General features: G+C 40.6%; 2 protein-coding genes across 3 annotated transcripts in view; one reads left to right on the top strand and one right to left on the bottom strand.

Moving 5' to 3' along the window:
- Window positions 1–14,838, bottom strand: part of Vps53 (VPS53 subunit of GARP complex) — a 157,127-nt gene extending 142,289 nt beyond the window's left edge. Inside the window, exon 1 of the mRNA XM_047547064.1 lies at window positions 14,711–14,838. The gene's annotated coding sequence lies outside the window, so the exon portion shown is untranslated. The remainder of the gene's footprint in view (window positions 1–14,710) is intronic.
- Tlcd3a (TLC domain containing 3A) lies at window positions 13,205–23,943 on the top strand. 2 transcript variants are annotated; one of them, XM_047547065.1, is made up of 5 exons: window positions 13,437–15,231; window positions 15,695–15,778; window positions 20,378–20,579; window positions 21,752–21,847; window positions 22,317–23,943. In XM_047547065.1, exons 1-5 carry the CDS (start codon window positions 15,110–15,112, stop codon window positions 22,584–22,586), a joined length of 774 nt encoding a protein of 257 aa, XP_047403021.1. In that variant the 5' UTR covers window positions 13,437–15,109; the 3' UTR covers window positions 22,587–23,943. The 2 variants fall into 2 exon arrangements, with proteins under 2 accessions (XP_047403022.1, XP_047403021.1); XM_047547066.1 differs by lacking the exons at window positions 20,378–20,579; window positions 22,317–23,943 and having other exon boundaries at window positions 13,205–15,231; window positions 21,752–21,809.
- The last annotated feature ends 498 nt before the right edge of the window (window positions 23,944–24,441 follow it).

Consider the following 24,441-nt stretch of genomic DNA (forward strand, 5'->3'; position numbering starts at 1 on the left):
GCATTGTGGCCAGGTTTGCCATGCCTGTCATCAGCCCTCATTCCTCCATTTTTGTATCTCCACTTCTGAGCTGCCTGAATTGTGGAGAATCTAAAACCAGGATGACTTTGTCGAGTACCAATTCATGCTCTGATTTCCACCGATCGTCTTTTTCATTGTCAGCCCACAATTGCATTCCTGCTATGACCCCAAACTTCTCTGAAGCTCCCAATTCCATTATATCCCTTCCTTTTACAGAAACACTAATAATTATGAGTATAAATTTGAATTTAAGAGAGACACATAATACAGAAAGTGTAGGAAGTTAAAAGAACAGAGGTGGAGCTGGACATTAGGTTTTTAAAAACTGCATTAGGAAGAAGCAATACAGACAAGTGATTATGATAAGCAAAAGAGGGAAATACCTTTAACAGGAGAAAACGTGGATAAACATGTTAGATACTTCTTTGGGGTAGGGATGGTTAGTGGGGATTGAACACAGGGATTTTACCACTGAGCTACATCTGCAGCCCCTTTTATTTTTATTTTGAGACAGGGTCTTACTAAGTTGCTTAGGACCTTGCTAAATTGCTGAGGCTGGCTTTGAACTTGTGATCCTCCTGCCTCAGCCTCTCTAGTCACTGGATTTATAGGTATGCACCACCACCATGACTGATTGTTAGATAAATTATTTTTTTTTTGTACCAGGAATTGAACCCAGGGACACTTAACCACCGAGCCACATTCCCATCCCTTTCTTGTATTTTATTTAGAGACAGGGTCTCACTGAGTTTCTTAATTGCTAAGTTGCTGAGCTAAATTGCTAAGTGGCTTTTGAACTTGCAACCCTCCTGCCTCGGCCTTTGTTTTATATATATGTATGTATGTATGTATATATATATATATATATATATATTTTTTTTTTTTTTTTTTGCGGTGCTGGGGATTGTGTTATATGCTTTTAAGGTAAATAAAATGTGTAAGCTTATGGATATGAGAAATTTGGGTAGAAAATAAGGAACATGTGATCTTCTCATAAATGAGCTGAGTTTTTGTTTTTTAAGAATTTTCTAGGGCTGGGGATATAGCTTAGTTGGTAGAGTGCTTGCCTTGTATGCATAAAACCCTGGGCTCAATCCCCAGCACCACAAAAAAAAAAAAAAAAAAAAAAGAATTTTCTAGTTGGATGTATGGTGCTGCCTGTAATCTCAGTGACTTGGGAGGCTGAGGCAGGAGGATCACAAATTTGAGGCCAGACTCAGCAAATTTAGCGAGACCCTCAGCAACTTATTGAGACCATCTGAAAATAAAAATTAAAAAGGACTGGTGATATAGCTCAGTGGTAAAACACCACTTGGTTTAATCCCCAGTACCAAAAAAAAAAAAAAAAAAAGAATTTCCTGTTGTGTTGTGGAATGTCATACTTTGATGACAAAGGATTATAGAAAACATTTTCTACCTTGGAATCTCACCACATAAGGCATAAATTCTGTCTCTGATACTTTAAAACAAAGCAAAATCATCCTTGGGGACCACACCTTTTAATAGGCAAAGGCAAAAGGATGAATTGGAAAAGGAAGAATCCAACAGGCTCTGAGGGAGTTGTGTGGTACATCTCTGAGGAAACATCAGAGTGACATGAAACAATAACAGAGATCCCCAAATGAGGACATCTCAGAGTTTAATGTTTCTCATGGTGAAAAAAAAAATCATTTTAAGGATATAGGATGGAACTATAAAGTAATTTAAAAACAAGTCTTTGTTAATGAAATCCACTGAGATCTCTAAATTTCATGTGCTCTGTTAATTTAATGTTTTTAACTATTATAAGGAGTCTCAAATATCCTATTATATTTGTGAACTATTTTGCTGTTTTTGAAGTAGCTGCATTCAACTGCATGAGGCCCTGTGTTTGATAGCCAACACTGCAAAATACATACATACATATTACAAGCTGTCAGAATTACCTGGTCTATACTCACTAAATGCCAATAGATAGACCCTTCTCCTAACATTGATATAATCAGAAATACACAAATTTCCAAAATGCTTCCTAGGGCTCTCAAACCCAATCACGTTTCAATTCTGTTGTTAGTATAGATGACAAAAGCTCCCAGACCATCTTATAGTAGGAGAATATACTGTAGTGTAATTTCCACATGAAATGGACTTTATGGACTGTTTTTAGTAAATGGCTCATGATGACTGGTTCTTTTGTCGTGCCTTATTCCTGAATATCCTGAACACTGGCATTTGTTTTGATTGACATTGAGATGGTTCCGAATGTTCTCTGTATCCTAGGCACCAGTTTTGTTTTCATTGGTACTCTGGTTCTCTGTGCATGCCCGTTCTTGCTAAGCAGATCATAATCTCAACTAGTTTCAGCAGCTTCCCTGTTCCCACGGTCACAGTTGAGGCAGTCAGTCATGCATCTAGATACTTTTAAGTTAAACCCTTCCCATTGGCTACATTGGCTTCATATTCAGTAATCTCTTCACATACTCAACCAAGCGATAATTATGTAGGATCAAATGGCAAACCGTTTGTGTAAATCTTATATGTAACGACAAATACAAAAATATTTGTTTTGTAAAATTGAAATTAACAGCAATCATTACAATATAGCTACCATTAATTCCTTATATCTAAAACCCTTAAGTATATTACAATACTACTGCCACTTTGGCACTCTTCCTGTTTCTTGGTTCTTTTTCTGCCTGCTGAGTTTTGATGAGTTCCCTGAGCTGCCATACTTCTGGTCAAAGCCATAGTTCTTTTCTTTCCTTTAATATTTTTTTTAGTTGTAGGTGGACACCTTTATTTTTATTTATTTATTTTTATGTAGTGCTGAGGATCGAACCCAGTACCTCACACAAGCTAGGCAAGCGCTATACCACTGAGCCATAACCCCAGCCCCTAAGCCACAGTTTTTTTTTTTTTTAATTTTTTTAGATGTTGTTAGACCTTTATTTTATTCATTTATGTGGTGCTGAGAATGGAACCCAGTGCCTCACATATGCTAGGCAAACGCTTTACCACTGAGCCACAACCCCAGCCCCTAAGCCACAGTTTTTAATCTTTTTTTAAGACTAGACTGCTTGGAGGAGCTGAAGGACTCTACATAGATCCTTTCCCCATAAAAATGCATGTTTAGCTGGGTGTGGTGGTGCAATTCTGTAATCCCAGTGACTTGGGAGGCTAAGACAGAAGGATCACAAGTTTGAAGCCAGCCTTAGCAACTTGGCAAGATCCTGTCTCAAAACAAAAATATAAAAATAAAAAAACCTAAAAAGACTTGGGGATGTAATTCCGTGGTAAAGTACCCCTGGATTCGATTCATCTGTGCTCTATCTTTCTCTGTCTCTCTGTGTCTCTCTCTCTCTCTCTCTCTCTCTCTCTCTCTCTCTCTCTCTCTCACACACACACACACACACACACACATTTGCATGACACTTTGCATACAGTTTTAATGTAGGGGATTATTTTATGAATATTGAATTTTTTTTAACCCATGGCTCATGAATAACCCTTCTCACACAGTATTCTGATAAGAAGCATGATTTTTATCTCACTAATATGTAAATAATATTCTCTATTAGCCAAGAGTATTTTGCTTAGCTAAACTTTTTTAGATCTACCTTAGAAAACCAGTAAAAAAAAATTTTTTTTCAGCCAGGCATGGTGGCACACGTCTATAATCCCAGCAACTTGGGAGGCTGAGGCAGGAGGATCGAGAGTTCAAAGCCAGCCTCAGCAATTTAGCAAGGTGCTAAGCAACTCAGTGAAACCCTGTCTCTAAATAAAATACAAAATAGGGCTGGGGATGTGGCTCAGTGGTCGAATGCCCCCAGGTTCAATCCCTGGTACCAAAAAAAAAAAAAAAAAAAATCCTAAATATTTTATTGTTTCAGGTTCTAAGCTTCCTCCACCCCAATCCATCCCCTAATGAGACTCATTAAGAAACCACTCTTGCAATCATCCTTCGTTTCCAAATCTTTAATATTAAAAAATTCACTTTCCTTCTTAGGGTCAGTTACACATTTTAAACTGCCTGTGAAAATCTTTGCTTTGCTTGTTCTTTGTTTCTCTCTTTCTTTGCCCTCCTTGCGCTTGCCTGAGTGTATTTATTTATGTGTTGTGTTTAGAATCTTAGTCTTCACCATAGGCAGGATGGTAGAGTGAGGAAACTGACACTAATGTCTGTTATGTTCCAATCTCTGCTTTCGCTTTTACAACTCATCCCAGGGTTTTAACATCCCAGGGTTAGATCCTATTACAGTATCATTTGGAAAAATCAAAGCCATTACTTCCCAAGAGCTTACGTGATGCCTTGACACTTTAAAAAATGATGGCACCAAAATAATGTTATGTGCATGTTGGGTTTTAAAAAATATTACTTTTCATGTATTTTTCAAGACTGTTCTTGCTTCATTATCAAATTTCTAACATAGTCTGGGGGTGCAGCTCAGTGATTGAACACTTGTCTAGCATACACAAAGCCCTGGATTCAATCCCCAGTTCCCCTCCCCAAAATCTGACTACATCTCAAAATATCCACACATATACAGTATTGAACAATGTTCCACACACTTAACAATTAGTGCCATTACTTTCTAGGTGCTTGTTACGTTTTTTCTTTCTACTTAGAATGAATGTTTTTATTGGAAAAGCTTATACAACCTGGAAGTATGTGGAGGAAAATATGAAAGTCACTCTATTCTCCTAACCCTTTATACACACTCAAAACCAATACATTCACATACACACCTCCTCCCCACAGCAAAACTGTTGATAGTTTTGTATTTTTCTCACTAACCCTTTCTTTGCATGATTAGATAGCATCATATATACCAATCATATTTATAGTTTGAAATATAGTTTATAAATCTATAATATATAATTTATGCATATAGTTTGAAATCTACATATATATAGTTGACAAATAAATTATATTGCACTGTACTTATTATTCATTGATTTGTTCTTTTCCCTTACTGTATTCTGGAGATTCGTATTTGTATGTTGGTCTAGTTTATTTATTTATTTATGTATGTGTGTGTGTGTGTGTGTGTGTGTGTGTGTGTGTGCATGTATGCGGGGATTGAACTCAGGGCCCAATGCATGCTAGGGCAAGTGCTCTACCACTGAGCTACATCCCAAATCCCTAGTTCTTTTGAACATGTGCAACATATTTAATTACTATATTACTAAATATTTAGGTTGTTTCTGATTTTTTGGTATTACAAGCAATACTATGTTGTTCTTTCAACTCTTGGTTAGAGTTATAACAATATTACATTCTTTTAACACATATTTATCTTCTAGCACTGTAAACGTGCCTCGTGCCTCGGCTGGGGATATAGCTCAGTTGGTAGAGTGCCTGCCTTCCAGGAACAAGGTCCTGGGTTTGATTCCCAGCACCACCACCACAAAAAGAAAAGCACCTATATCCTTCTTTCCTTAGGTGTACTGGATATTATCAGTTATTTGTATATTATAAGGTTTTTATTGGCCTTTTTGTATTTCTTCAGTGTGTTTCCAGTTTTTATAATTTGAATAATTCTTCTGAGTCATTTGTATTTATTAATCATTTGTATAGTCTCTGACTAGTATACATATTAGCCTTAATATGCTGCGTACTACAAATATTTTCTTCTGTTACTTGTATTTTGATTTAATAGTGCCTTTTGATGTAGTTTTAATTTTATTTTTCTTTCACATATTTTTATTTTGTTTAATTTTTTATACTTTTTTTTAGTTGTAGATGGACATGATACCTTTATTTTACTTATTTATTTTTATGTGGTATTGATGATCGAACCTGCGCTTCACACATGCTAGGCAAGCACTCTACCACCTAGCTACAACCGCAGTCCCTTGTTTTATTTTATTTTATTTTTTGGGGTATGGGAATTAAATTCAGGGCACTTAATCACTGAGCCACATCCCCAGCCCTATTTTGTATTTTATTTAGAGACAGAGTCTCATTGAGTTGCTTAGCTCCTCACTGTTGCTGAGGTTGGCTTTGAACTCATGATCCTCCTGCCTCTGCCTCCTAAGCTGCTGGGATTACAGGTGTGGGCCACCATGCCCATCTCCCTTGTTGTATTTTTAATGTACACAAATTCTGTATGACATCTGGGATTTATTCCTTGTTTGGGAAGTTTTATCCAGCCTATATAAATCATAAAAATATTTTCAAGATTTTCTTCAAATACATTTACAGTATTTAACCTTTGATATATTTGGAATTTCTTTTATATTTGAAATGTGGTAAGGCATTGTGTTAGTTTTTTAAGGCTGCCATAACAAATTATCACAGGTCGGGTGGCTTATGGAATCTTCTCACAGTTCTGGAGGCCAGAATTCTGAACTCAGCATGTTGGAGGGTCAGTTCCTTTCTGGATGCTCTGAGAGTAAGACCTTCTCATGCCTCTCCCTCAGTTTCTTCTGGTGGCTGGCAGCAATCCTTGGATTACCAGATAAATTCACATTCTGAAGTTCTGGGTGGACATGAATTGTAAGGAGACACTATTCAACTTCTAATTTTATTTTTTTCTAAATAAAAGAATAATGTTTTTTGTACTTTTTCTTAGTCAGCCCTTCCTTTTCTCACATGTGTGACATACTTGCCATGGATAAAATTTAGTATGTTTGGTTCAGGACTCTGTTTGGTTTCATTGATCTATTTGTTTCTTCTATACTATTATAATAAGTTATAGGATATTTTGATATAGAGTAAATTCCCCCAGTATTATTCATTCAAATATTCTTGACTATCCTTCCACATTTTCTCTAATTTATGTGTTAGAAAGTGCTTATTGAGTCCATTAAGAACATGTTGGAATTTTTTTAATGAGATTGCATTGAGTTGATGGATTGATTTTGGGGAAGTCAACATGTTTACAATATCGAATCTTCCCTTGTGGGGCCATGGTCTCCATTTAACTAAGGCTTTTATGTATTTTAGTAAAGTTTTGTCCTTCTTCATAGATACTGCATAGTTCTTGTTTGGTCTAAAATGAGGCATTTTATAAATTTTAAAAAATATTGTAAATGGACCTTTTTTCCATTATATTTCTTCTTGTAAATTTTTTTTATAGTTGTACATGGACAGCATGCTTTGTTTCATTTTTATGTGGTGCTTAGGATCGAACCCAGCGCCTCATACATGCTAGGCAAGTGCTCTGCCACTGAGCTACAGTTCCAGCTCCCCATTATATTTCTAATTGATGTTTACTGCTCATAGAAAAAGTCATTTATATTTTGTATATTGATCTTATATCTGGCTACCTTACTTAAATTATTTTAATTTACTATATTTCCACTGATTTTTAATTTTTTTCTTAATAAATTAGTATATTGTTTGAAAAGAGCTAGCTTTTTTTCTTCTAATCGTTTCTTTGGAAACAATGTTATATCTCTCTTGAGAGTTTAGGAGTGTACTGTTATATTGGCCATGACCCCAATAGTAGAGTATTAAACAGCAGCAGATTGAGTGAGCATGGCACTGACAGTCCAAATAAAAGAAAACAAAACGCAAACCGGTCAAGCCACAGATGATACTGCATAATCAAACAATGGACTTACAACACATAAAAGAAGGAAGGTGGCAACATCTTAGCTACTAAGTGCTCCCTGTCCTTTGTCTTGCACTAATATTATATAAAATGCTTCTAAGACGTCTGCCAGGAAGCTCTGTTGTATTACCTGGCACATGGGAATTTTCTCTGCTTGAGGAGTAAAGGAATTTCAGCCTGGCTCATAATGCAGCAGTTCTTCCAGTTTTTAGACTGACCATTAATAGTTCATGAGGTCTATCAGAGATGACTGGTGACTCTCAGTCAGCTGCCACATAAGCACGAGCTGAGGTTCTTTCTGCTATTTATAATGAAGATTCCTTCCCAAATAAGACTTTTTAAGTCTTTGTAACTCATCAGCTTTCTCTACATTGTTTTTTGTTTCTGGCCATTTGGGTCTCACCTATAATCTTGTTGAGACTTAACTCATTGGGTTGAAATTAGCTGTGCCTGGTAAAAGACACTATAGACTTAGCTTCACAAAGAATGGTTTTCCTTCATTCATTTCTTCAATAAATACCAAGGGCCTATATAAATGTACTGTTTACTAAAGAGATTAATAGAGCTCAGCCTGTATACAGAAAAAAACTAGATGATTAAATAGGAGCTTGGTTTTCTGTAGATTATGATACTCACTCTAAAGACTGAAACTGAGTGGTAACAAGGACAGAACTTTGGATATTTAAGATTAAAGTTACCAGAAAAGAAGGTCTCATCTGTGTTGTCTGTGAACAAATGTGAAAACTTACTCTTCCTTCTTTGAAAGGTAAACTATAATAATTCAAATGTCAAATTACTTCTAACTTACTAAAAATGAAGTGTGTGCCAGACATCATGATGCATACCTAGCATCCTAGCCACTTCAGAGTGTAAGGAAGGAAGAGCATCACAAGTTCAAGGCCAGCCTGGGCAACTTGAGCCTCTGTCTCAAAAAATAAAAAGGACTTAGGATGTAGCTCAGTGGTAAAATGCCCCTGGGTTCAGTCCCTGAAAAAAAAGTAAAGAAAAAAAGAAGAGGAGGAAGAGAAGTATTTTATCAAATTTAAATAATATTGAAAAGGCTTATGAGTAAAATATTGATACTCAAAATTAAAGTATCATCTCAAACATATTACAAATGCACATAAGGAGGACTAGGAAGAATTCTACCAAAAGGTACAGTAATAACTCTCAATGATGGCAATATTTATTGATTATTATTTTCCATTGTGGGCATGTTTTACTTTTTAATATACTCCTTTTATGATTAAAAAACTTAAAAAAGTCACCTGCCTAGAGAAAGCAAGATAAACCTCCTGTGGAATTACCAATGAGATATGAAAGATACCAAATATTGTTGGTCTGAAAACTTAGGAAAGCAGCTGCTTTTTGTTTTGTTCACAGGAATGTATTGGTTCCTCTAACTTATTTCAAAGATAATTTCCTTAATGGTCCTTGACTCTTGTTTAAACCTGAGTTTAGAAATGCCTACTTTCAGGTAGATATGACTCTATAAACAGCCAATTTTTGTATTTATCACAACAGAAATACATACATGAAAATACTTTGAAAAATAAAAGGCCATACACAAAGGCAAGCACTATATAATTGGTTCTTTGTGTAAATTATGGGTTTTATTGACAGGGATCATTATCATTGTGTACAAGAGCAAAGGCTTCCCTGTGGTGTGCAGCTGTGGTCACTGTTTGCAGAAACCATGTGCTTGGGGTGTGACTGTGCTTCTCAGGCCCACAGTTTGCTTTGCAAATAATCCAGGATAAAACTGAGGAAGCTGCAGTCTGGAGGCTGGCTAAGGCCAGCTAAAGTATCTTCAATCCAATCAATGCTTAGGGAGAAGTTTAATAGCAGGGAATTGTGCTGTTGGGACCCAGGATAAAGAACAATAAATCCCTTGCCTATGCCCAGCACATAGTTTAACATGTATTTTTAAGAACACTATCTCACCTAACTCTCCCAGCCCCACTGTGAGGCAGGTGGAGGAACTCCCATTTTACACAGAAAGTTTAGTTGTTTGCTCCATGTCATGCAACTTATGGATAGCAGAGCCAGGACTGGAACTCAGGTTCTCAGATCCCAACCTCACTGCTGTCTGCCTTCCAGTCCCTTCCATCTGGGGAAACACACATACACATATCAGTGTGAGGCTATAATGATCAAGTTGTTTATTGAGTGCAAAGTAAAGGAGAAATTAAGAGGAGAGGGTGTAACTTTTTCCTGGTCACACTCTCAGTCCTAAGAGCAAGTCACCTCCCTATTTGTGCCATGTGTCTTTAAATGCCGTATGGCCTTTGTTGATGCTAGCCTAAAGGAACAATGTTCCTTAAAAGTCTGTTGTGGGGCTAGGGTTGTAGCTCAGTGGTAGTGTGTTGCCTAGCACAAGTGAGGCACTGGGTTTGATCCTCAGCACCACATAAAAATAAATGAATAAAATAAAGGCATTGTGTCCATCTACAATTAAAAATACATTTTTAAAAGCCTGTTGCTTTCTTTCTCTTTGTATGCCTCATTTTGTCTTTGTCTTCCATCCATTTCCTCCTCTTCAGCTATTATTGTGAATACTATTCTCTGGATCTGAATCTCTGTTCGTTTTCCTGTGACTTAAGGTGTATTTTGCCCTTTATTCCCTGTAACTATATGGATCTTTTTTTTTTTTTTTTTTCCTTCCTCATTCAGTACTGGGATATTGAACCAGGGCCTCATGCATGCTAGGCAAGGGCCCTACCACTGAGCTACAACCCCGGCCCTTTTTATTTTTTGAGTCAGGGCTAACTTGCTGAGGGTGGACTCCAACTTAGGATCCTCCAATCTCAGCCTTCCAAGTTGTCTTGGTCTCTGTTGATGCATCTTCTTCCTGTGCTGTATTTTTCTCTCTCCGTGTCTCTTCCTATTACTTCTTTTTTTTTATCCTCCTTCATTTGCACATTCTGAAGTGTAGCCCTAAACAAAATAACTTTTGTTTTAGAATAGGGTTTTGTTTTCTCTATTTAAGGTAGATGAATGATGGAGACCTCCACACTCTTTTTTTTCCTCTCTCTTTTGGCAGTACTGGGTACTCAGGGGGACTCTGCCACTGAGATATATCCCCAGCCCTTTTTAAATTTTTTTCTTTTTAATTTTGAGACAGGATCTTGCTAATTTGCCAAAGCTGAGTTTGAACTTGCGATTCTCCTGCTAAAACCTTGTGAGTAGCTGAGATTATAGGCATGTACCACCATGCCCAGCTCAGTTTCTTTTTCAATTCTGGGATTCAAGATAAAGGTGTTTCCTGTGTGAATCTTAATTGTTATTCTTGTAGAATCATTTTTCTGGATAGGGAAAAAATGTCTTTGATCAGGATGATAGCCCACGTATCACATATCTTATGACATTCACTTGTGAATGCTCAAATATTTCACAAGTAAATGTGATGTTTTCAATTTAAGACCGGAGAAAGCTGGTAGCAGACATGGGGCAAGTCCCTGTATACCATTACCATTATTCTAGATAATGGCATCTAGAATATGGCCTAGAGTAATAGGAGAAAAGAGACCAAAAATTACAATTGTGTACCTCAGTGGTAGAAGAATCCTCCCAGAGCCCTCCCAAACTGGGAGCTTTCTGTGTTCCCTATTCAAACAGTGAGACTCCAAAGTTAGTAAATGAGTCTTAACTTGGCATCTAGTTACCCAGACTTTATTCTTAAAACCCACTCAAGGAGCAAAATTACAAACTCCTTAAATCTCAATATTTTATGGCATGAAATAGTTTAAATCTCCCTAGAACAGGAATCAGGAACCCCAACTTCTATCTGGAGCCTTATAACTTCATAGGGTAGCAAGTCAGTTCACCATTCTGCACCTTGGTTTCTTCATCTGCAAAAGGAAACTGGTAATATGTTCAGCCTCACTGAGTTACTTTGAGAACCAAGGGAGATAATATAAATGAAAGTGCCTTGAAAAATTATAAAAGTATCATATAAACATAAAATGGTATTAATAATAGCAGCATCTGAGCCCATAAACTCCACCCCCATTTATATTTGTGAGCAACAATTAGGAATAGTGGTAATTAATCCAAAACTATATTGTAAAAAAAATTACACTCTCTTTGCTTATCAAGTTTGAAAGCAGTATAGTCATTAAACATATCGATCTTGAAGGCAGAAAGTACTGAGTTCAAATTTCAACTCTGCCACCAGCAATGTGACTTTAGGTAAGTTTATAATTGCTCTGGTCTGGGTCTTATATTGTCCTCCCTACATACACCCCCCCCCCCACACACACACACAAAGAGAGGATAACAGATTGTTATGAAGATTTAATGAACTAATGCATGCAAAATGTTTGATATAGTGGCTATCATATAGCAAATTCTCAATAAACATTAGGTTTAAAAAGTATCATTTACTGAACCCTTGAAATGTGCCAGACCTAACTTTAGGATACAAAATGCAAAGACATACTCTTTGTTTCAAAAAGCTAAGTCTGGCAGGAAAACATGGCATAGGAATAATAAGCAACATGCTTACTACTCAAATGCAGACAGATAAGAATATGAATTTATAAATTTGCTTAGAAGAGACACAGAAATCTTGGAGAAGGAAATATTTGATTCAAGACTTTTTTTTTTTTTTTTTTTTTTTTTTTTTGTACTGGGGATTAAGCACAAGGGCACTTTTCTACTGAGCTACATCCCTGGCCCTTTTTATTTTTTATCTTGAGACAGTCTCACTGTTGCTGAGATCCTTGCTAAGTTGCCGAGGCTGGCCTTGAACTTGTGATCCTCCTGCCTCAACCTCTGGCATCACTGGGATTACAGGTGTGCACCACCACACCCAGCTGATTCAAGACTTTTGAAGAGGGATGGGGGTGTAGCTCCGTGGTAGAGGATGTGCAAAGCATATGCAAGATCCTGGGTTGGATCTGCAGCACCAATAAAAAAGAAAAACCTTTTAACTTTTAAGGTGTTTTGTTTGTTTGTTTTGTCTATTTTTTTTTAAACCTTAGGTTTGATGCATTTGATTTGGCTTTATCACTTGCCCACAGGGGTTTGATTATTTGAAAATCCAAGGTTCATGTTTGCACTTGTTGGCTTTATGGTGATTAAACCTAAACATTCTGGTGACTTCATTGGGCATAGTGTTGGAAACTGATTTTACTTGCTATTTCTATAGGTGAAGCATCTGTTTTTCATTTCATAAAGGCACCTTAAGAAGTGTACAAACAGCTTCTTGTGTAGAGGATATATTGGTTCCTACCACTTGAAAGTGTTAGCATACTTGGTGCTTATTGCTGATCCCTCTGAGAGAATGCAGGGAGGACTTGTAAACACTTGTCACTCTCTGAAAAGCTGGGGCTGGAGGTGATGAGAATATATGGGTAAGGAACTGGAAGTAGAATGCGGAAAATTTGCTTTTCTAGAGAGAATGGAAAGTTCACAGATAGCTATTCTTTGTCCACATGTAAATTTGAAAATACAGAAAGACTCACTTGTCAAACATCTTGGTACCAAATTGAAGTGTCTTTCTCATTTCACCAAGTATACTATATGTGAATGTGGGACTTAGAGATGGTGCCCTAAGGGCTGGGGATATAGGTCAGTTGGTAGAGTGCTTGACTCGCAAGCACAAGGCCTTGGGTTCAAATCCCCAGCACCACAAAAAAAAAAAAAAAAAAAAAAAAAAAAAAAACTTCAGAGATGGTGCCCTAAATGGATTAAATTTCAGACTTTCCTTGAATTTTCTCCTACCTTTATTGTCAGTTACATTCCTTATCTTTTAGGGGAGGGGGTACTGGGGATTGAACTTAGGGGCATTCGACCACAGAGCCACATCCCCAGCCCTATTTTATATTTTATTTAGAGACAGGGTCTCACTGAGTTGCTTAGCGCGGCTTCTGCTGAGGCTGGCTTTGAACTCGCGATCCTCCTGCCTCAGCCTCCCGAGCCGCTAGGATTACAGGCGTGCCCCACCACGCCCGGCTAAATTCCTCATCTTAACAACATGTTGGAAAAGTTAAAAGTTGTCTTTGCCCCAAAATATCACAGCCTAATTAATAACAATAATACTACTAATAAAGGGAAATTGTCTTTTAAACCTATGAAACATCCTCAGATAAATGACTACAAATCTAAACAAAATCTGTGTTCATGCTCTATATTTCTGTACCAGTAACTGCCATGTTGAAAGTAATTTATTGGCATCTAGCAGAAACCTTCTGCCACTTTATAGAGGTCACAGAATCGTAAGAATTTACAGCTGGAAGAGCCTTGAAGAGCTTGTAATCCAGCCTTTTCATTCCACAACTGAGGAAACAGGGGCCCAGAAAGACTGAGCTCAGCCGTTCCAAAGCCCCTTAATGGGACTTTGATCAGCGTTTTGCTGGCTGACGATTTGAAAAGACCCCTAGTACCTTTCAATTGCAGTAGGGATGAATTAATTATATTCCCCACCCCCCACTTTTATTAAGTGAGGAAGATACAGACCAAAGCAAAGTAAAATTTCTCTCCCTAGAGGACAGAAGCCAGGAGTACTGAAACTAATGTACCGACCCATGTGATTGGTGCTAAGTGAAAATAAGACTGATTCTAATCCATTCAAGTTTAGGGCATCTGGCCCGAGAACTTTTAAATAAGGACACGTTGTCAACAACAAAACAGTTACCAAGACTGGACAGTTTCTGAACCCAAAGCCAAGAGGCAGTAAGGGGAAAGGAACTGCGGAATTCTGGGGCAGGATTAAATGCTGAGAGGTTCCCCCCTCTAGAAAAACTGCAGTAGTTGGGGGATATGGAAAAGACATCTTTGCCGTGCAGAAGGCTCACTGCTTATAAGATTCCCATTCCAAAGCAAGAGTGCCTGATAGATGAGGTCCGGTGGGCAAACGACCACGAGCCCAACCGCCCACTCCTTCCTTGCCCCAAAGAGAGTTGCCTAACCCTTGGCATCGAGCAGTGCGCCACGCCAAAGCTGGCCCCGCCTTGATGGTTCCCCGAGGGTCTGGCCCGGACGCACGTTCCTGCCTGGCTTTTTCGGCCCTCACCCACCCACCCCATTAGCCCGGGTCTGGGGAAGAGAGGAGATCCGCGGGGGAGGGGGAGGCGTCCGCAGTGACGGAACAGAAGCCCCGAGAGCCTCGGCGCTTCCCGCCACTGTTCCGCCTGGCGGACACTCACGCTGCTGGACAAGGGCGCAGGTCCGCGTACTCGGAACCCGCTGGGCCACGCGCGCGGCGGCTCGGGTGGGGACAGCTGCTCGCCGCCGCCGCCCACTGCCGGCCGGCGGGCCGGGGGAACCCGGGGAACTCTCCCGGCCCAGGGGCGGCGGCGGCGAGATCCCGCCCCGCCCCGGCCGGCCCGCGCCTATCGCGGCCGCCGCGCTGGTCACGCGGAGAGCCGCGCTGCGGGCTTGGGGCCAGCGCCCGGCGGCTGCCGGAGTCGCGGCGGGCCGAGGCGGGGGCGGAGGGTGGAGGTTAGAGTTAGGGACGGGCGGGCCGCGCCAGTCGTCGAGCCGCGCGGAGCCAACCTGAGCCACGCCAAGCGGCGCCGCGCGAGGCGTCCGAACCCGAAGTACCCATGCTGCTGACGCTGGCCTGGGGCTCGCTCTTCTTCCCTGGGCTTTTCGCGCTCTGCACCTGGGCGCTGCGCCGCTCGCGGCCGGAATGGACCGACACCGACTGCGTGATGATCAGCACCAGGTACGCGGCGCGGCCGGGCTGCCATCCCAGGGCTTGGGCGCTGCCCTCCCCACCCGACCGCTCGCGGCTGTACTGCGCCCCGGCCCGGCGGCGACCGCCCCTGCGCTAGGCTGAGGGCGGAAAAGGGGGGCGACAGGAAGCGAGGGGGCTCCCTTGCTCACTTCCCAGCTCCTGACCCTCTGTATCGTGCTTGCCAGAGTTTTCCAAAGACCTTTTGCGTGAAGAGAGAGGGGCAAGGGCGGAGGGCTGCCCACTCGAGTCAGGATGGGGAAGGAGGCTGCGTGCATCTCTCGGAGCCTGCTGCTCACAGCTGCCAGCTGCTTTGGGGGTCGCGGGGCGTAGTGGCCGGCTTCCCATTTTCCTCCTCCCAAGGGAAAGACAGGTTGAAGAGTTTGACTTTGTGCTGTCCACAGTACTGGATGAAGCGCGCTTTCTTTCATTTTTCTTCTCTGTCCCGCTTTAGGTTGGTTTCTTCAGTGCAGGCTGTGCTGGCCACGGGGTCAGGGATTGTCATCATCCGCTCTTGCAGCAACGTGATCACAGACAGGTAACATCTACTCTTGTGTGAAAGAAGTACACATAACAGGGTTGGGGAACTTTTTCGAAGTTTTCACATTTTAGTGGCTCACAGGCACCAGTTATTTATCAAAACATGCTGTTAGGTAGATGACTGGTGGGAAATCTCGGACACCATAATTAGTGCCTTTCCCCTCTCCTTGCTCTTTCAGCATCCCCAGTTTAGGAGAAAGGAAACTGAAGGTTAAACGAAGAAGTGCTAGAGAGCAGCAGAGTCTGCGTCTGATTGGAGGTGGCATTGGAGGACAGTGTGATTCAAGTTTTTTATAAGTGTGAAAATTATTTAAAAGTAGGAGTATGAGTTTTGGTTCTTTTAAATGATCTCTGTGGGTTCTTACTCTGGAGTATTCATTAGCAGAGGTATGTGCAGTGCAGTTAACAGGTCACTCCCTTTGACAGGAAAAAAAAAAAAATCCACCTCTCCCCCTTTCCCTGCAGATGCTGCTCTTGACTTTCCTTTGGATTTGCTAAAGGTGATGAAGAGGTTTCTGGTGTCTTCAGAAAACTGACTTGTATGTGTGTATTAGAGCTCAATCTAGAGGCAGTTCAGGAATGAGTGTCTATGTGCAGCTTTAGTGAGAGAAATCATAAATTAAGGCCAGAATGGTCAATTTTGTTTAGTTTTATTTACACCTGGGCAATGATGGCACTTTTTTTTAAAGCCATTTTTTTTCACCTGTGTTTTAGAATCACCGTCACTTTTTCCCAGTTAAGTAGAAAGGGCTGGGGTTGGGGTGTGGCTTGGTGGTAAGGTGCTTGCCTGGCATTTGTGAGGCCCTGGGTTAGATCCCAGAGCCCACACATGCACCTGCGCACACACACAGCCAGTTAAATTGAAGAGTGATAGTCAAATGTGAAAGGAAAGTTTGACAGCCTTTCCCGATTTCTCTCATATTGACTGTGCCATTGTCCTGCTTCTCACCTGTTGAGACAGGAATGCAAGGGGAGCCTGAGTAAGGCATCTCTGTTACCATGACCTGCAATCTTATTTGGGTTTGATCCTGCTGTGTTGATTTTCATGCTTTTCTTCTTATGCCAGTATTTTGACCAAAACCAGTTATTGGTATTGAATTACAGATGCTAAGAGAAGATGGGCCAAGTGACCTTCACGGCATATACCAGAGGCTAACAGCATTTGTTGGGCTTGGTTCAATTTTTATTTTAAATTAGCATTTTCTAATCATGCAGCAAGCTCCTTCCTGCCCGGAGTTTATCAAATCAACTTGAAACCTGCCTCCTATGCAAAGATTAAACTAACACAAATGTAACCTCTAGTTTGAGTTACCTATTTTGAGTTAACATGAGGAGGAGCAGCAAGGAAACACTACATGATTAACTTATAGTTCTCTAACACCATAGTTGTTTTCTGCCTTCAGAACTTGTGTATTTTAGAGGCTTAAGTGTATTCAGTAGCAAACATGAGTTTTGATTTTAGATTCTATCTTTTATATATCTTTATGCCTCAGATTGTTTGCAAAGTAGTGACACATTTCTGTTCCCTCTACCTCTTTGTGGGTGCACAGCATGTGTTAAGGGCACCTAGATTTTTTCCCCCTTTTGTGGTACTGGGCATTAAACCTAGAAGCCCTATACCATTGAACCACACCTCCAGCTCTTTTTATCTTATTTTGAGACAGGGTCTCACTAAGTTGATATAACTGACCTCGAATTTGGGATCCTCCTGCCTCAACCTCCTGAGTTGCTAGGATTAACAGGTGTGCATTATCATATTTGGTTTAGATCATCTTTTAAAAAGACCTTTGAGGATTCTTAGACCATACACCTATCGCGCTCCCTCTGCCCACAGAGAGAGACACGACAAACGTCTGAAGCTTTGGAAGTTTATTGTGCACAGTCCCTCTCCTACACTTCTCTTACTCCTAGCTTCCGCACACTCCCAGCTTCTCTTCTCTCAGCTTCTTCCAGCTTCCGCGCACTCCCAGCTTCCAGCTCAGCTTCAGCCTCCGCCTCCGCCGCTTCTTCCGCTTCTTCCGCTTCTGCCTTCTTCTGCCTCCCTACTCTCCCACCCACCAGGCTTATATACACTTCAACCAATCAGGGGAGAGTACACGAGGTAAACGGGGACAGTTGCAAGCATAGGATGGGTACACGAGGGGGGCATGCTCTAGTCACATCGTTAACTAGCCAATCATTGGAATTCCCTGGTTGTTTACTGTATAGCTGGCCGCTTTTGGCTCAGCGTCAGGCGCCATCTTGACCATGCCCAAGGCTGGGGGTCCTGGAAACCCCAACATACACCCAAATATTTTTCTGTTACATGCCTTCCCATTTTATACTTCATACACAATGTCTGTTGATAGGAGGGAAAGTCTATACATCTCTCAAAATTGTGTGCAGGGTATGGTATGGGGTCAAGAATTTCATCATATTTCTTATAGGGTTCCAGATCCCTAAATGGGTTGTCATAGCTTTAGGCAGTTTTCCTTATTGAACCACTTATATTTAAATAGTACCTTTTACACTTAAAAAGACTTTCAGGGCTGGCAATGTAGCTCAGTAGTAGAGTGTTAGCCAAGCGTGTGTGAGGTCCTGGTCTTTGAGGGGTTTTTTGTTTGTTTATTTTGGTACTAGAGAGTGAACCCAAGGCCGCTTAGCCCTGAGCCACATCCCCAGCTTAGGTCTTCACTTCATTGCTCAGGCTGACCTTGAACTTGCAATCCTCCTGCCTCAGTCTCCCAAGCCACTGGGATTACAGGTGTGTACCACCACACCCCGCTGAGGACCTGGGTTTGATCCTCAGTACTGCAAAAAATAAAAAAGACTTCCCTAGTTTTCATTTTTTAATCCTCACAATGACTGTCAGGAAAGTAAGACAAGGATTATTGTCTTCATTTTTCAAAGACAAGTTGCAGGCCGGTGGTATTTAAGATTGTAGTTTAGATATCTTGTTAATAAATCTTCAGAGAAGTCTACTTAAGGATCACAATTTCAGATCTTTTTGAATTGATACTGGGTGCAAGACATTAAAACTCCAGGTTCCATTCAAGGGGAGAGGCCAGTTAAATTTCAGTCAACCTTTTGTAGTTCTTGTTATTTTTACTTCTAATTGCTTCAAGAAAGCAGCTGAGGGGGTTGGGGAGATAGCTCAGTCGGTAGAGTGCTTGCCTTGGAAGCACAAGGCCCTGGGTTTGATCCCCAGCACCAAAAAAAAAAAGGGAAAGAAAGCAACTGAGACCATAAATAGGCAGAATGAGTGTTTTGCTTTTGCCCAAATGAAACCTGGCTAATTAATTCACCTGTAAATGAATTTTATTTTTCATTACTACTTGTTTGCCTCATAGTTTATTTGTGGTGTAGATTCATTCAGGAACATTTGACGTGCATGTGACACCCTCTGTATATTTCCAGGGTTGTAGTTCAGTGGACTGACTCTTTAGGAAATCACCTGAGACAAGATTAAAAGTACAGATTTGAAGCCCTAGGCATATAATTTAGAATCTCTGGGGAGTGGATCCCTTAATAAGCACTCCAGGTGATTCTGATGGTCAGGTAGTTTGAAATTAGTTTTCTTCTACCTAACACATGGGTGTTCAATAAAACTTTGCTCTGTGAATCTAATCCTTCCCAGCATAGTATATGATTTCAATTTAGATTCTTTAAAACGCTAAATTTCTCTGGAGTATTTGTTTATCTTTGGGGAACAACATTGTATTAACTGCTGGGTTTTTTTTCCTTTAATCTACTGTAGAAGTAATAAAACTACCATTTTGATTTCACAAATATTGACTCAATCCTGTTGGACAAATAAATGGGAACACTGACTTATCCCAGGCCCTCTCCTTTTCTGTAACTGCTGTAATGTGGTCCTTGAGCTCCAGGCTCATTTCCAGGCATGCTTTCTTAGCCTGTGGAACTGGGATTAGCTATAAAATTGTAAATAAAATGGTCAGGGTTTCTTCCCAGAAACTCCCTAGACTGGGGTTGCATGCAGATGACAAAAAACCTCATAGGCTTAGGGATTTTAACTTGGTAAAATCCCAAGAGTTGAGCAACTGAGGAGTTAAACTTGGAAAGATTGGATTTGTATTTCGAATACCTTCTAAACAAACTTCTCATTGGGGCTGTTGAATCATTTGTGAATTTATACCAAAGTCAGCTAATGGGCTGGCATTGTGGCTCGGTGGTAGAGCGCTTGCCTAGCATGTGTGAGGCACTGGGTTCAATTCTCAGCACTGTATATAAATAAATAAATAAATGTATGTCTATCGACAACTAAAAAAAAAAAAAAAAGTCAGCTTATATCACAAAATGCCAGAAATCCATTATAGTTGAATGACTAAATCAGGCAAAGATGACAACAGCTACTTGAACACACCAGGCTGAATGAATTCTTCCTTTTTGCTTTTGACACTCATGAATTTGCTCTGTAATTTAGAGAAAGTTGTCCACTCTCATTTATCATTTTCAGCATCTTCATTGTAAAGTGTTTAGAGTAATAACCTGATTAAGTACAAAGCTGAAGGGAACATGTTTGGGAAGAGATTGGCTCTGAGCCTTCATAATTGACATCCATAATTATTTCACAGACCATTCATATGCTTTCTTTCAGGCACTGGCTTGCCCGAGAATATGTCTGGTTTCTGATTCCATACATGATCTATGACTCCTACGCCATGTACCTCTGTGAATGGTACCGAACCAGAGACCAGAACCTTGGACACACTACCACTTTTCGAAAATTCCTGAATCAAAACCGCCTCATGATCACACACCATGCAGTCATTTTGTTTGTTCTTGTGCCAGTCGCACAGGTATGGCCTTATAGGACAGCAGCCTTGGTCACTTATTTTCTCCTGTTGAATTGAGTATCTTTACCATTACTGAGTATTTTGAAAAGAGAGGATTGCCCTCTTAAATCTGATATGTTTGTGATCTTTCTTACCAACAGTATTTTTAGTAATCTTCCAGCCTTCTGTGATTCCTTGGCATTTGTCAAAGGTTCTGTTTTTAGTTAAATAAAATGTAAATATGATACAATATTCAACAAGTTTGAAACACCAACAGTGCCAGAGCATACTGTGTGCAGTGTTCTTATGTCACAAAAAAACTGTCAAAGCAGATGGCCTCATAATGGCTGTCCAGATCCATCTTCCTATTAATAAGGAACAGAAATGGGAATGCAGAGAGAATGCACTTAATTCAAAAGTGCCTACCAGGTGGCACACCCTTGATTTAAGAACTTATGGCTTGCTAAGTATTAGAAACTATTAGCTGTGTATCATAAATGAAGAAACAAGGGCTCTGAGTTTACTTATGTCACTCAGTTGTACCGAGTGACAGCAGGTATTCTGCTAGACTGCTTTCTGGAAAAGAAAGGTAAATTGCATTAAAATTTTTTTTTCTTTTGTACCTGGGATTGAACTCAGAGGTGCGTAACCACTGAGCCACATCCCAGGCCTTTTTATTTATTTTGAGACAGGGTCTCACTAAGTTGCTAAGCTGGCCTTGAACTTCTGATCCTTCTGCCTTAGCCTCCCAAATCACTGGGATTACAGGGGTGTGCCAGCATGCCCGATGAGTGTATTACATCTTTAAGGAGTCTCTCTTTATTGCTTTGAGATCCCACCATCTAGCACATACTTTGTTGAGCTGAACAGGCTCAGTGCCATTGGCATGACTAAGTTAGATACGCAAATTAGGCTACAGAGTTCCTTTCCGCTGTCATTGAAATTCAAAGAAAGCTTGATGCGTGAGGTACTCAGCCTATCTGAATTTGCCTCTGGATCCTAGGATTGGGCCATCAAAATGCTATTGCTGCGGAAGCAGCAGAATATTAACTGGATCTACACTTGCCTATTTAGCATTTCTTTTCCCTTCATGGTCTCTCACAGTTACCCTTTTCAATAGCTCTAGTTAGAATTTTCCTTCCACTGGTTTCTTAACCTCCATTACTTATTTCCTTTTTTCCTCTATTCATCTGCAGAGGCTCCGGGGAGACCTTGGGGACTTCTTTGTTGGCTGCATCTTCACAGCAGAACTGAGCACTCCCTTTGTGTCACTGGGCAGAATTCTGATTCAGGCATGTATGAGTGAAATGGCAAAAACAGCACAGGAGGGAACAGACTTTGCTTTTCCTTTGGGGATTGTTGAGTTTGGAGAACTCCCTTAAGGCTAGGAATAGTGAAATAGGATGTCCTTCAACAGACTTAAAGGTCACTTGGTCATCCAAGTCTGTAGAGATGAAATTGTAGATTTGACCCAAGTTTGAAACAGTTCACTGTATTTTTTCCCTGGTCAGATTGTTCTAATCCACTATTCCCATTACCCCATTAGCTGGGTGACTTAGGCCAAATTTAAATACAGCAGTCTCAATAATCTTTTGTTTGTTAGAAATCTAGATGCATGTGTGGATGTCAAGGAATTTGACAGTCTGGGTCTTGATTGGTACATTTACCTGCTTGACCTTTACCATTGTGAGACTCGGGTTAGTTGTTCCCTGATACCCCACCTCTTGGTAACCCTGCATTCTCCTTATCTTTCTTTTGCAGCTAAAGCAGCAGCACACTCTTCTGTACAAGGTGAATGGAATCCTCACGTTGGGCACCTTCTTTTCCTGTCGGATCCTTCTTTTTCCATTCATGTACTGGTCCTATGGGCAACAGCAGGGACTAAGCCTGCTCCAGGTGCCATTCAGTATCCCTTTCTACTGCAATGTGGCCAATGCCTTCCTCATCGCTCCCCAGCTCTACTGGTTCTCTCTGCTGTGCAGGAAGGCAGTGCGGCTCTTTGATGCTGCCCAAGCCAAAAAGGATAGTTAATTGCTCCAGGAGTCAGACAGTGAGGGCACCTCATCACACTAGCTGCCTCCTTGATGCAGTATTCCATGGACCAAACTGCCCTGGGTGGCCTCTGGCATTTGTGTATTGGTAAGCAGATGGATTTGATTTTCTAAAAAATATTCCTATTACCTCCTCCTTCTAACCTGTCCTTTTGCAAAAGCACTTTTTTCTTGGTAATAACTATTGGATCATGTCAGACCTTCACTGGCAGCAAGGTGGTTTTAATTACAAGCCTGAGGATTCTTCCTTAGTTCTTATCTCAAGAGCTCTGGGAAGTCAAAGCATGGAATGTGAAGATTGATGGACCAGAGTAATAAGTGCCTGGGGACCCACCTTTCCAACTACTCAGGGCAATATCCACAATACTAGGCCAGCAGAAGCAAGGGTTGACTTGGTTTTGAAATAATGTGTTCTTGCAGTGTTGGCCTGGGAAAATCATTGTGGGTGTGTAGTTTTTTTATTGTTTACTACATAGCCCTTTACCGTTCTTTGCCTCATCCTCTCATCTTTGTCAACATTCAATTCTTTTGTCTACTGACTCCCAACCAGAAGTCTCACTTGGCAGTGGGTAGGAGGCAGGGCTGAGAATGTGAAGCACTTGAGTAGGTCTGGAGGCCAGTAGAGGTCAGCATGATGTTTACAGGCTGACTTGGTAGAAAGAGGAGTGTCACACTTGTGAGCTTGTTGCAAGAAGTCACAAGTACTATTCCTTTTTTAGCATGACCCCTCATGCCCAACTTTCCTTGTATCCATATGTATAGGATGCTGTCATAAAAACTAGAGGGGCAAAGTGAAATGATCGCCCCAGTAGTTGTTTACTGGGTAACCCTGTCTGACAGTCCTTTTCATATGAAGTGAAAATGAACTTCTATACTCCAAACCAGGGGATGTCTCATCTTAGACCACAGAGTACTTAGAGCCTCCCAAGAAGCCAGAACCTCTTCCTATTTTGAGCATATTGCCATTGAGTTCCAGAGACTAGAGAGCAAGAGGGCAGCCAGCCTGGCCAAAGCATGACCTGTGGACTGATGCCTTCACCCCCCATTTGCAAATAGGATCCATTGGTGCCAACACTAATCATTCCTTATCAACTAAGATGGGTTTGACTGTGCTACCATGACTTTTTTCAAGTGGTAGTAAAAAACTAGAATTTTAAAAGTGCCTTTTAATTCATTGCCCACGAACTTTTAAAGGACTGAATATGTGTCTCAGTTTCTACTGTTCGTCTTCAATAGGTGCCATTTAAAATGTAAAATGCTATGGGTTTTTGTTTTTTACTGTTGTTTACTGTCGATGTATGTCATCCATATGGTGATTAAATTGCACTAATTTCCCACCTCATTGTCCTTTGTGAAATATCAATACTGATTTCCTGTAAGAACCATCCTATGACCTCACTTGATTGCTGTGTGCTATTGTTTCTGCTGTTCATGCTCATGTAACCGGGAGTGTGTGCTAATGCTTTTAGCCTTAAGGAGGGCTTTGCTCATATTTTAACATGTTGGTTCTTGGTCCTAAGAAATACACTGAAGGTGCCAGAGTCAAGCCCAATTGTGACATGTAACTTTAGGTTTCTTCTCGATATAGGCGAATCTCAGTGAGTTAGGAGCAGAAGCCTGATCTTTGGTCACAAAGCAAAGTTTACTTTAGGCAGGGGAAGGAACCTGAGTAGTGCCCCCTTCTGAATGAGGGTATACAGGTGAGGTACATCTACTTTTCTCTCATCTCCCCAATCAGCTGTTATCATTCTATAATAATAAATTAGAAACCTTACATTCTATTTATCAAAATCAGGACAATGCCACTATAGGCCGAAAGTAATTATATCCATCCT

Source organism: Sciurus carolinensis, chromosome 3, assembly GCF_902686445.1.
Source record: "Sciurus carolinensis chromosome 3, mSciCar1.2, whole genome shotgun sequence".
Classification (NCBI taxonomy): domain Eukaryota; kingdom Metazoa; phylum Chordata; class Mammalia; order Rodentia; family Sciuridae; genus Sciurus; species Sciurus carolinensis.